General features: G+C 35.2%; 1 protein-coding gene across 2 annotated transcripts in view; it reads left to right on the top strand.

Moving 5' to 3' along the window:
• The first annotated feature begins 1,763 nt into the window (after positions 1–1,763).
• Pi3K68D (phosphatidylinositol-4-phosphate 3-kinase catalytic subunit Pi3K68D) overlaps positions 1,764–13,799 on the top strand; it is a 236,708-nt gene continuing 224,672 nt past the window's right edge. The window contains exon 1 of one of the 2 annotated variants that reach the window (XM_089099478.1): positions 1,764–1,847. Coding sequence is in view for 1 of the 2 variants with exons in the window: in XM_089099477.1 (XP_088955603.1) it covers positions 4,371–4,374 (4 nt within the window). In the remaining variant the exon portion in view is untranslated. Of the gene's footprint in view, positions 1,848–4,229; positions 4,375–13,799 lie in introns of those variants that run through there. The other variant, XM_089099477.1, reaches the window with a different exon arrangement.

The raw sequence follows: 13,799 nt of genomic DNA on the forward strand, positions 1-13,799 counted from the left end.
AATTCATCCTCGAAAAATAAATTTAAAAAAAATCCCATTGCTACGGTAAAGATAGGAAATGAGATTAGTGGTTGGTTTTTTGTTGAATCAAGAGTTAACCGTAGTTGCTTTTACCCCAATTTATATTGATCGTATTGATGGACTTTGTCTTAAGAAACATGGCAAAGGCTATGGAAGAGCATTGGATCAAACAGGGAGGTAAAACTTTCCTAGGCTTAGATTTGCTAGTGATTCGAGTATCCTGGATGAAAATGCTAGCAAAATAAATGAATTTCAGGAGGCTTTAACAATTCACAGTGCAAGCGTGGGTTTGAAGATTGATATTAAGAAGACTTAGTCGGTTCGACTAGGAATAAATGAGGGTGAAGAGGGATTTTGAGTAACAAAAAGATTGACCAAGTGGATAGCTTGACTTACTCTCGTTGTACTACTAATAAAGATGGTGGATGCATTGAAAATGTTAAGAGTATAATAACCAAAGCCTGGCGTATTCTGTCGCAGTTGAAAAATATTGGAGGAGTAGGAAGACAAGTCTGCAAACAAAGATTGGCATATAAAAGGCTACAGTGAGGACAGTGGTAAAGTAAGAATCTGAAGCTTGGGTGCTTCGGAAGGCGGAGGAGGGTTTGTAAGAGGTTTTCTAGAGGAATTTTCTACAGAGTCCCTTGGATACCCACTTGACAGACCATATTTCAAACGGAAACCTGTTCAAAAAACATAGTTCTATCCAGCTCTCCAGGGCAATAATTAGGCAACGATTGAGATGGGTAGCGGATGAAGGATGACAGACTACCAATAACTGTACTTTTCACCATCCTTCTAGGGCAAAACAAAAAGTAGGTTGTCCCCAAATGGGGGAGGGAGGGTGGGAAGACTTCATAGGAAAGGAATTAAAAGCCCCTTGAGAGGATTTACAGAGGTAAATAATCTGTAAGAACTTATAAGTTAACTTCAAATCTCTGGTCAATCCTAAAAGAACTAGATATTACCTGACTTGGGAGTGCAATATTTTAGAAGATTAATTGTAAGAGAGGTAGAGTCTGACAACGCAATGGTAAAATTTTTTTATTTTGGGTGTTATTTAGATTAAAATAGGTGAGAAAACAAAGATTTAGTCACCCAATGGCAAAATATAAAGACGAAAAACAAGTAAATATTTTGACAAGGACCTCCACCAAGTCGTCCTCAGTACTAAAAAAAAGAGAAAAAAAGAAAACAACTACTAAACAGATATTAAATTGTGAAACTAAAATCTGATAAAAGATGGGTTTAAATATAAGCTTCCTGGCTTACACTGGGTGTCGAAAGTCATCCGGGGTTGTGGTTGGCTGATGAAAAAAATTATTGAAGCTGTAGATTTTGCTGGACGGAACCATCTGTCCTGAAACAGTTAAACTACATGCGACCAAATGAAATAAGCCACGCTAAAGTAATTGTATTTTTCAATAAACTAAATATTCAAGCCTCAGGAATTCCTCACGGTTCCCTGTCAACATCGTTAAAATAACATGAGTTACTAAGGCTATATTACACCACAGGCAAAAAGTCTATGTTACAGATATGTATGTGTCCTATCTTTCAATGTTAAAAAAGGGGTCAGGTATACAGGTACCTTTTGGCCATATATGATGACATAACAGTGTTCTAAAAGCTTGTGAAACTGAGGATAAGCAAAACCAACCACGAAGTTGATTGGTACCAAAAATTAATTCAGTTTAACGTCTGAATTAAATACATTTTGTCAAATGATTATCAGTTGGCACCCAAAAATAAAGGCAAAGATCTTAAATCGGTAACACGTTCGTGTATCTCCCACATATAATCATCATAAGTGCTGTAGATCCTAGGTAGGTCAAGTGACAATTTTGCTCTCTCATGCTTTATAGTTTTCACCAGTCTTTTTAAATATGGTCTAAAACTTAGGACCTCAGGCTGATACATTTGGGAAACTTCCAGAGCCATTTAAAGTTTTTTAGGCTAGGCTATAGGGTGGAAATCTTAATAAAAAAAACAAAAATTCTTTTCAATGTTCTTTCGCGGCTCTCAGATGGTTATTGCTGCAATTTTATCCCACCATTCTCTAATGTAGCCAGGAACATGGTAAAACCCTTGTAGCCTAGTTTCTAACAAATGTTTTGTCTGGTAAAGGTCTAGAATATCATGCTGCAATTATTAATGAATGAAATTTTAATAAAATTCTACTTTAGCTACTTTTGGTTATCTTGGAAAGGGGTTAGGCCTAGGTTTAAAATGAAACTTTTAGGGATGGGTCTATAGGCTATGCTAAATATATATCCTGGCAAGGTATTTTGAAGTACCTACCTCCACTCCTTCTGGTCAATATATACCAAATCATATTGTTGAGTTTCAAATAAAGTGAATACACCATTCGATGCCTTTTTTTATGCTGATTACAAATATAATAAGCATTTTCATTGGAAATTAATTACCGCCCCCCCCCCTATAGCGGCTATACCTAAACCAACCTACCCCACCCCTGAAGGGACATTTTGAGGGGGGGGGGCTGAAGTTCATTTCTAATAGAAATGATTATTATATTCGTAGTCAGCATAAAAAAGGCCTCAAATGGTGTAGGCCTATTCACTTTAGTCCTAACTCAATAATATGATTTGGTAGATATTGACCCTCCTTCCCCCTCTAGAGCACCCTGAAATTAGCCTACATGACATTTTGATTCATTGAAATTTTGACAAAACAACATGTTACCTTAATTTTCAGTTATCAGTTTCTTTTTTTGGTAAAAATTCTACTTTAGCTACTTTTGACTATTTTGGAAAGGGGTTAGGTTGGAAAAATGAAACTTTCAGGGATGGGTCCACAGGCTAACCATTTGATGGCTTTTTTTATGCTGATTACGAATATAATAAGTATTTCTATCGGAAATGAATTTCAGCCCCCCCCCTATATATGCAAATTCAGGGTATATATTTCTACACTAGGGGGGGGGGGTGGGGCAAATTTTTTTTCTGATGTAAATGGGAGGTATGTTTAAACTTTACCCCCACCCCCCCTAATGTAGAAATATATACCCTGAATTTGCATATATAGGCAGGGAGCTGAAATTCATTTCCGATAGAAATGCTTATTATATTCGTAATCAGCGTAAAAAAAGCCATCAAATGGTGTATTCACTTTAGTCCTAACTCAATAATATGATTTCGTAGATATTCACCAAAGTTTGTCCTGGGAAGGTATTTTGAAGTACCTACCTCCACTCTTCTCCTTCTAGAGGGTCTGGACCTTTGATGACCTATAAAAATCTGTGTCTTATAAAAATGAAACCTTGCAAAAATAGATCTTCTGCTTAAAACTAGGGCATACTATAGCCTATAGTTCCATCCCTGATAGTTTCATTTTCCTAACTCAGCCCCTTTCCAAGATAGCCAAAAGTAGCTAAAGTAGAATTTTACCAAAATCTCCTTGTGTTTCCCTGTTTCTATCTATTATGATCAGTTATTAAGTTATGCTAGTCTTTTACATAGCCTAGGGCAAGGCCTGCATGAGACTATTAAGAAAGGGCTGCAGATGAATTGGTACTTATGCATTATTTGGTACACACAAAAGAAGTCAAGTTTGGTTAATGCTAAGAAACCAGATTGCTCCTAGCTGCAATTTAAGGTAGCCTAATTTAATTTAAGGTAATTAAAAAAATAAAATAGGATGAAAATATGATAGTTTTGTTTAGGTAAAGCATAGCATATATTAAATACCTTTTGCTCCCTAAACCCCCAAAACAATAGTTTAAATATTGTAAACAGAATGAAAAATTACACTTTGCAATTCATTTATCTATTGCAAATACCCATTTGACTGGTTTCCTTCAGCATTTCTCTATACAGTATATAGCATTGTGTACCAGATAATGCATAAGTACTGATAAATTATTAAAACATGAACTGAACCATAAAAATGGATATAAATTACCAATCTCAAAGGGTCTTTCTGTCCTAGCATTCTCACTTCTGAAGAGCCACTAGGCTATTCTAGACCTTTACCATTTGCCTCAGAAAAATACTGTGGTAACAAAGTAGGCTAGAAGATACTGTTTGTTTTCTTATTCTTACACAAGCTGCCCAACTCAGCACCAGTTAGGTGTTATACCAGGTTCTGCCAAAGTAATCTGTCCTCTAACTGTAGTTGAATAAGTTGAAACAATAACTTTCCCAATTGTAGCAATATTTCCAGGAACTCCCTAGCGGCTTGGCATCCTTCTTCATGGTGTTCTGCTATGACTTGATCTGGCTTCCTGTTTTTCCTGGACAAGGGAGGCACTGCAGTTAGAACCTGGTGTGTTTGGGTCTCCTCTGGGCATCACATGGCCAAGCCACTTGACCCATTGTTTCTTCATTATGTGTGAGTTTTTGTCTACATATCTTCATGAGCTTCTGGCTGGTGATCTTGCAACTGTCTATGTCTGATGTTGCAAATAGCTCTTGGGCATTTCTAATTTAGAACATCTAGTTGTTTTTCTTTCTCTGCCTTTAGTGGCCAGGTCTTGCAGCCATATAGGAGTATAGAGTGTATACATTGCAAGCATATTCTGAGTTTTTTTTTTTTTTTTATCTCATTTTGTTTTTTAACAATAGGGGATTGCACAGTTGCCCAAAGACACACCACGCTCTGCTAATGTGAGCTTGGACCTTATTCAATACACTACCCTAAGCATCCATAAGTGCTCCCAGATATTTGAACTCTGTTAATAGGATCTCTATTAAGATGTTAAAAAAGTTGGTATCATTCCTAGTTGATAGGTACTTAATTTTTGCAATGCTGATTCTAAGATCTATCATATATGCAATAGCTGCCATTATTTTTATCATTTCTTCTACTTTTGAAGCCAAAACAGATAGGAGAGTACGCTCATCAGTGTATTCAGGGTCAGCAATGCTTTCTTCAGCTGAAAATACATACCCTCTTCTTTGTTCAAAGCCTTCTCTATAATCCAAGCTACTGTGTAATTGAAGAGAATTGGGCATGCTGGACAGCCTTGACCAACCACATACTCTATTTCAATGACTTCTGTCAGTTCACCATAAACATGGACATTTCTCTTTATGTCTTCAGAATAAGCTTTGAGCAGGTCAACCAATCTAGCTTGGACACCATCTTCAAGAATTATCAGTCATAGGGTAGGCCAGTGTATAGAGTCAAATGCAGCAATGAAGTCAGGAAGGATTGCAATGGTGTTTGGTCTGTGAATCAACCTATGGTGGAGAAAGAGCCATAGATTAAAAAATGATCAACATCACACACCTTATTCTTGCATGGAACCCAGCCTGGTTATGTCAATCACTAAAATTTCCTGATACTTCTTGCAATTGGCTTTATTTCTTTTTTTGTAGATATGAATTATAGTAGCATTGCACCAGTCCTGGGGCACATAATCTGCATTCTATATTTTGCAATTTAAGTCTGTCAGGGCATCCATAAGTACCTGCCTTGCTCTAAAAATTTCTACAGATAGGGAATCCTCACCTGGGGATTTGTGTTTTTTTAAGGATTACATGGCATTTCTGGCTTCTTTTGTTGATGGTGCTGACATATCACATGGGTACTGTTCCTCTCTAGGAAGTGGCATTGGATAAGGGATTGGGCCCAATACTTGGGGTTTAGTCTGTTCTATTCTATTTAACAGGTCTTTGAAATGGTCTTTTTATCAATCCAATCTGTTTGTTTTTTTATTTTAATTGGATTACTGTTTTGCTGGCTATTCTGACACCTTAAATTCCCTTGGGACAGGAAATCAGATTCAGCGTTTGTAGTTAATATTAATTATTGCTGATGCAAAGTTATTGCTGGTGGAAATAGAATAGGTCTATTCAGCAATTATTTTTATCCAAATGGTTGCTAGTTTGGTGACAGCCTGTCCAAAAGAGCAGTAACAAGCAGGGAAATCCATATTTTACTAGCCAGATATTGATCCTTAAATTGCTTGGGAAAGGCAATTTGAGTACCAACATTTCCCACTGGTTTTATCTACTGTTTCATTGCAGACTTCAGTTGTTGACTAAAATTCATCCAGTGTACTTTGTATTTCATTCCAATGTGCTATTTTAATGAGATAGGAGATGGTGCCATAACATTAAAAAAAGATTTTAAGAAGAAAAAATTGAAAAGTCAAAAATTACCTTGGATGTTAATTTCAAAATTGACACAAAGATCATGAAAGTTTCTAGAAAAAACAAGCACACATTCCTTTAAGAAATTCTAGAGGCATTTTTATTTCAAGCTCAGAAATGCCTTCTGTCACAAAGAAATTACAGCAGAATCATCTTCAGCAGTCAGCACTTTTTCAATATTCTAATGGGGGGGTTTCTTTGAAAAATAAATTGTTCTTATATTTTCTGATGATTCCTAATACGGAAATTCCAATTAATAATTCAATGGGGAAATTTAGTCAAACTCTTGGCTGATGGATCGCGTGTGACGTACCTGAGTGGAGGCGGAACTTCTAGAGTGGGGAGCTTACTAGCAGTACAAATAGGGAGCTTATATTAACGGCCATACTGAGTCGAAATCAGACTGAAAAGTTTCAGTTTCCCTTAGGAGCGAGTGGAGCCACAAGGACTAACAAACTTGAGAAATATTAACATAGAGAGAACAAAATAAGAAAGTAATGCATTTATTGTTACTCACATAATTGACGCAGAGCTTCGGTTATATCGACACACTTGCAATACAAGGCACTAATACAAATTGTCATCTGGAGCGATGCAACGCAAAAGTTAATGCACTGACAAAAAGTTTTCTCGAAAGTTTATTTTGAATAGACTGCAAATAATCTCACATAACATAAATCATAAGAAATTCCTGGGTTAGACTGGTGTAAAACTCCTCTAAGACTCAAAATAAGACTGACTCAAAAATTGCTAAGTCCTAACTATCTGCTCTTCCTAATTTCGTCAGAGGTTACATTCGGGCGTTACACACAAGTATATTTTACAGTCCCTATTGGCTGCACTATTTGTCCTAGATTACTATTGGATGGGCTTACACCAATGGGCTACTTTGGTTTAATTAAGGTTTATGACTTTTAAGATATCACTTTGGAATTTTTCTAATAAAGCGAAGTTCTACATTGTAACTTTAATTACAATTTATAACTTTTTATAATAACACTTTGGAATTTTTTCGGACGAACAAAGTTTTACACTGTAACATTTTCCTAGTAGGGTGTCGCTTAATTTTAAGAAGACTTATAATTTACTTCTGTGAGAGTTGGTAAAGGATAATATGATTTAATTACATTTAGATACTTAGTTATAAACTTAGTATCCAGAACAATGCAAATAGATTATACAAAGATATTTTGCATCTCGAGTGACTACTTTTTTTGTATTATAAATCTTACTCTCTTGATAGTTTGGTATTTCGAGCTCTTAAGATTCAATTTACATTGTTCGTTGGCTGTCATATAAGACTTGGTCAAACTGATATTTATTGCATTCATTGGCGACGCAAGGGAGGATTTATTTATTAGATTTTTTGTGGGAAAGATTTGTGCGATGTTTGTTACAATGCATCATTACAATATTCAATTACACGTTTGTTTCACTATGTTAAATTGAAAACTTGAGTCTTGCTCGATCTGTAGGTTACTTGAATTTTTCAGGTTCATATTTTGGGTTTATATTTCGGTTGTTTTTTATTTTTATTTGGGTAACTTTAATTGGAAAATTCTGAGGCTTTTGAAAATTGATCCCATTGCATATCATCCTTCCCGTTCTTAACGATGTCCTCATCGTTGTGTTATGCTCTCTCTCTACACTTTCAAAAAAAAAATTTTTTTTTATTAAGGAATTTATTTTGGTACTCATTACTTGAGTTAGCTTTGCTTTGGTGAAATTTAATTTACTTTTTTTTTTACAAATCCCCGATTGCTCTATTAGATTATATATATAACAACATTATTTTAAAGTCCATCACCTACTCACTCGATTTGGTGAAGGGGCCAAGGAGTTTCTATTGACTAACACCGTAGGTTATATGATTACATAATAATTATTATTTCCTCCACCTAACACTAAGATTACCTTCACCTGATATGTTTATCTTATCACTGAAAATGGTACATATTTGCCTTTTCTAAAACTTGACTATACTTCCACCTGACGCTATAATGATACGATTATATTTTTATTCCTTCACCTAATATTAAAATTCCTTCACCTGATATGCTAATACTTCTACATGGTTTCAACTAATTAAGTTTTGCTTTTGTAATTGCTTTATTACTTAACATGGTACATGTTCGCTACTTCTAATGCTAGTTTATACTTCCACCTGACGCTATATTGGTCTGATAAGTATCTGACTTCAAAAACACGTAACTACATCTAAATTTTTAATACACTGAAATTAAACTAATTTGCGAGAAAAAGTTTGACACATTAATAGATTATAAGTTTAATGTCTTATTGCAACACTTGGATAAGGTAGCTTGCACTGGTTTTCATCTGTTTTATGATAAGTTTTCCAATATTCATTAAGGTTACGGGTTGTTAACATAATACTTCACACCTACTTCATCATTTTACGTTTCTATAATATTCACATATGTTGTAATTTTATTTTTGGCTCCAGTTGGACTCATTATTGTGTCAGCTCATTGTTTATGGTTTGTCTTCGTGGTGTTTCATCTTTTGGCATTTTTTCCTTGGGATAAGGGTTTACATTGTTCATAAGTATGACTGTTGCACAAAATTGTCTGTGCATGGTTTGTCATGTCAAATACGAGGGGTTGATGTCACAGGGATGTTGAAATGTCTATTAGGTACATAACCCTCGGGAAATTGATTACATGAAATGGGTATCTTGATCGCTGGGCTGGGTGTCTCTTTTTGAACACCTTTATCCTCGGGAAAATCTATTACTCGTATAGTCTGTGTTTCCCGTAAATTGTTTACGTTTAGTCCATCTTTCATTTGAACTTTGGGTTGTGTTACGACACTTAACGTTATCTATGTCAGGATCAAAACTTGATCTAAGGGCCTTGGCTCGACGCATTGTCTTTGATTCCCGGTTAAATGATGCACAATCATTGGGGGCATAATATGGAGATTAAAACAATAATAACTGGTCGGTTTTCTCCTCTGAACACTTCATTTTCGAAAAAATTTCAGCAGATACGGCTTATATTTCCCGTTAAATTGATCTGGTTTGGTTCTTGTTCTCATGAAGGATGATTTGGTTTTGTGACATCTAATAATAATTGGAGAGAGTCAAAACTTAAGCTTTTGATCTTGGTTGACATATTGTCTCTGATATGGGGCTTAAGATATATGGTCTTTGAGGGACTGACTCTAGGGTTATTCTTGGTTCTCCAAACATTGAATATTAAGGACCTTGCCCTCTAAGGAGAGTTATTTGACGAGTATTTGTGCAGTTTTACGACATGACTGGTCGAAGCGGCTCTCTAGGTAATGATTAATTCACATATATATGTATATATGGGGTCCTTGGTTTGGCGGCATTGCTTGAGATAAAATTACCTGGTACAAGGTTTTGGTGATTTGGATTTGTCGTCAGGGTACCGTCTTCAGATATTTCCTTGGTGAGTACTTGTCGGTGGTTGACGAATGATGAGAGTAGATGCTACTGAGTTGTATCCGTGTTGCATGCTGGTACACCAATAATTAATCTGCACTGATTACTCTGATTCCTAGAATATAAATACCTGGGCAGAATCATATGCTCTTTATAATTACACAGGTTAAAACATATATAACAACAATAATACTCGATTTATATAACATTATACGGGGACTATTGTTTTAAATAATAGTCGCGATTATTGGTATTAATAATATCAATTTAGTATGGGTACAGTTAAATTCAACGATAGAAAAAAAATAAGGGCAGCTTTCATGCTTTTACATGCATGTTGCCGCAATCATTAGATTACTATGATACAAGCAAAGTAATCATAAGAAAAACGATTATGTTTAAAAAATAACACTATAAGATTTTCAAGATTGGTGATTATATGTATACACGTACACATGTGCATTTGGCACATGTTCCATATTCAATACATTTTTTTAAATATTATTCAACACTCATCTACCTTAGCATATAATTTTCTATTCTATGACTACAGACGAGGTAGGTTACATGGTTTTATGTGAGGTCTCGACTTACTATAAATTTTCAAATCTTTACTGTTTATGTGCGTCCACGCCGCTTTAAGAAATATATCTTTGCAGCTGCATGGGTTTGCACAGAAAATAAGTAGAAACTTGGGACTGGACATGGCACGAATGAGGACCTCTATTCTCATTTGCTCGATCACGTCCTCCCTTACTTTTTTTTATCTTAAGGGTTATCGCGGAGTTCTGGGTTTAGGTTTTGCATCTCGCTCGGATCGATGTGATTTAACTTTTCTCTTTTTCTTCGTTTTAGTCTCAAAACTCTTCCGTAATTTAGGCTCAATGCGATTCGTATAGAGTACGATATTATGAATACCAATCCTACTTTCAGGAGGGTATACCACCAAAAATTTGTCGAAAATAGTCCGTACCTACTTTCTACATACGTCAGTCTTTGGTCTTCATTAGTAAATAGGGGAATTTGAGAGTCTAAGGCTTCTTTTATTTTTGTTAGTGGTAAGTTTCCCTTGATATTCTCTATTTTTTACCATATCGTGGCCCTTACTTCTTCCTTTTCAATATTGGGAATTGTATACGATAGATTGACTGGTTTGAAGTTGTTTATCTTGGGACTTATTATATTTTTGCTTGTTGTTATCAGTGGTGTTTGTACCGTGGCTTCCTTGGTCACCAGTCGGCATCCTTGTTTTATTGTTATTGTTCCCACGTCTTGTAATAGTAGTTCAGTTCTGTATCTTGGATCGATCCTTTCTGTATTATTATAACATGAGATAGTCCCAACTGTTTCTTTTGGAACAGGAAACAGCCACAGATCATTTCTAAGGTGAATAAATATTTCCCTTTTAGTACTACCTACTACTGCTTCTCATGAGTTTGGAATTTCTTCTTGTTGGGTCTCTTTTAAAAATATATCCAACATACATGATCCGGGTTTTACGTTATAAATGGGCAGTGTTAGTTGACATACTAGATTTTTGAATGCTACACATTCCTTTAGGTCCTGTGGATTTGCTAAGGCATATTTCCTCCTATCCTGATCGACTAGCAAGTATTTCGCTTGGGGGGTGATAGTCATGAACGAATTAGTTGTACCTATATTGGCTGGAAACGTGGAAACTTTATATAGGTCATATATTGATTGTTGATTTATTAACGGGATTGTTATTACTGCGAATAATTGTTCGTTTATTTCTGTTATGTGAACCATCAGCTTCGTGTAGTAGTTGAATAAGTTTGCTATCTTCAGTTCTATTGGTAGATTTAATCCGAACGTTAAATGTTTTTTTATTTCATCCAAAATACTTTTTAGGTTCGAAGGATCCACTAGGTCATACGACAAGGTTCCTCCGGTAAGGGCAAATAATGTAAATTCAAATTTGCTAACAGCAGTTGCTAAGTTAAGCACTGACATTTTCACTATGTCTAGTGATACCATGGTGAGGCTGGAATCGGTAATCACACAATCTACTTAATTTTTTAAATAATTCATTATATTTACTGTCTTAGATATTTTCTTCGAGATTGCCTCAATTTTGTCCCTCTGGTAATTGGCTATACTGGCCTGTATTTTTTGGACATGTAAGATCACGTTCATGGCGCTATTTAGTTTTCCTACGTTTTCCCTTAGGATATTTAGGTCTTCTTCAGTTGAAAGCCCAAACAAGCGTGAGGCTAATTCTCCCACGATTGGTATTAGACTAGCTGATCTTCGATATTTGCTTTTTCGAAAAAATAATTCGAAGATTCTCGGTGTACTTTGTTTTAGCTTTTGTATTTCTGTATTGAACAATTCAAATTGTGCTTGGAGTCTCTGTCTATAGAATATTAGAAAAGACTGGTGAATTGATTCTCTTAGGGCGTTCTTCTCGCTTAGCTCAGGTAATGGCTCGATATCTTCTCTCGCTGGCTCATCGGCCATTGCTAATCTAGCACAAGTACGTTTACCGTCTATTATCCAACATTTCTTGTGTGGATAATCGTCTTCTTCCTCTTTCTTAGTTTTATTTTTCTTTTCCACTGGTTGAATCGCTTGTACTTTTATCGTTTGTATTTCGGTATGCTTTGCCGGGAGTCTTGCTCTAAAGCATATAGTAAATACTCCAATTGATCGGGTGCGGTGCTGCATTGGTCCTGTTGACCACGTCCATTTTGTAAGTATCGTTAATTTTAGATAAGTTAGTGGGGTCAAATTTTTTGGTATTTTTTTGCTAAGTGCACTCATTTCGGGGATTGTGCTCGTCGTAACTTCTGACGTTGAATATTGTATATCTCTCACTGGGGTCTCATATGTAGGCGTGAATTTCCTGGTGTCTTTTCTTTGTCCTCCTGTAGGACTTTTATTCTTATCATCTGGTTGTGTATTTGAGAATTTTAATTACTTTAGGTTGATAATTTGTCTGTAGTCTTTTTACTTCGTGAGTATTGATAATATTTGTTTTTTAATATTTTTTTCGGCATGATTTTGCCATAATTCCTTGAGGAAAGTCCATAAGCTCGGTAATTCATTTAGCATGGCGTAATTTCCATCATAGAGTTTATTTTTCTTAGAAGTTGTCAAGAGGGAATCGGTAGTATATTTTGCTGTGGTATATTATTTTATAGATCCGTCCATACTGCTTAATTCTCTTTTTCTCCTGTTTCCTATACTGTTAGTTCCTAGAGCTTTGTCGATTTCTGCCATTTTCTTGTCAAAATCGTCCACTATGAATTTCGACTTTAGTTTGGGAAGAAAGAGAGGTAAATTTCCTCTATTTTCTTTGCTGTTCATAACTTTCGTGGTCTGCCAGCTTTTGTCCCATCTTAAGAATGGGAATATAGAGTCCTTTAATCCATTGTTGTTTTTCTCCAGTCGCATTACCTGTTGAAATAGAGTTTCAAACGGTTTGGGATCCAGTTTCATAAATATTTTCCAGGCATTGTGGCTTGCAAGTAACGAGTTCTCATGTTTGAAGATTATTCCATGTTTTACGATATCTTGTGCTATAATTTGGGAAATGAAGATTGTTATGACGTTTGTTATCCATATCCTTTTTGATGTTTCTGGAATTAATATTTTATTAGAAATTGTACAGGAAAACTTTTTATGATTGATAATTGAACGAGAACTTAGATTCTTATTATTTGTTATTTTTCTTTCTTTTTTTTCAGGGAAGGAAATAAAATGCCAATTATGATATTATATTTATTATATTTTATGATAATCTTCGTTGCCTAAAGGGAATCATGTGAAGTTAAGATTCGCGGTCTTACAATTTTTACTTTGCGTTTGGTTAATGTATGGTTGATTCTTAGGCTGGGGGGATAGATATTTTAATTGCTTTCACGTAAGAATTTTTGTCTCAACATGAAAAGTGCTTGGGCTAACTATGATTTTTTTTTCCGCTTGGGACAGCTTTTTGATTTCTTGATTACTTTTGATTTTGATTCATAAGTTTTAATTGTTTTAAATACAATTTCATTTTTTCTCACTTTATATAGTAAACTTCTTGGGTTATACAGATATTTTTTGTAGTATTTTATTTCTTAGATGAGTTCGTGTTTTACTTGGTATTTTACTCAGTTTGGATATCCTTCAATTCTATAAACTAGTTTTTGATTTTTAAATGTGTCGATGAGTAACAAATATTTCTCTGAAGGACCTTTGACATAAAAGTACTGAAGTGTTTATTG

This window comes from Artemia sp. Qi Xiang Cuo, chromosome 13 (genome assembly GCF_049724085.1).
Source record: "Artemia sp. Qi Xiang Cuo chromosome 13, ASM4972408v1, whole genome shotgun sequence".
Classification (NCBI taxonomy): domain Eukaryota; kingdom Metazoa; phylum Arthropoda; class Branchiopoda; order Anostraca; family Artemiidae; genus Artemia; species Artemia sp. Qi Xiang Cuo.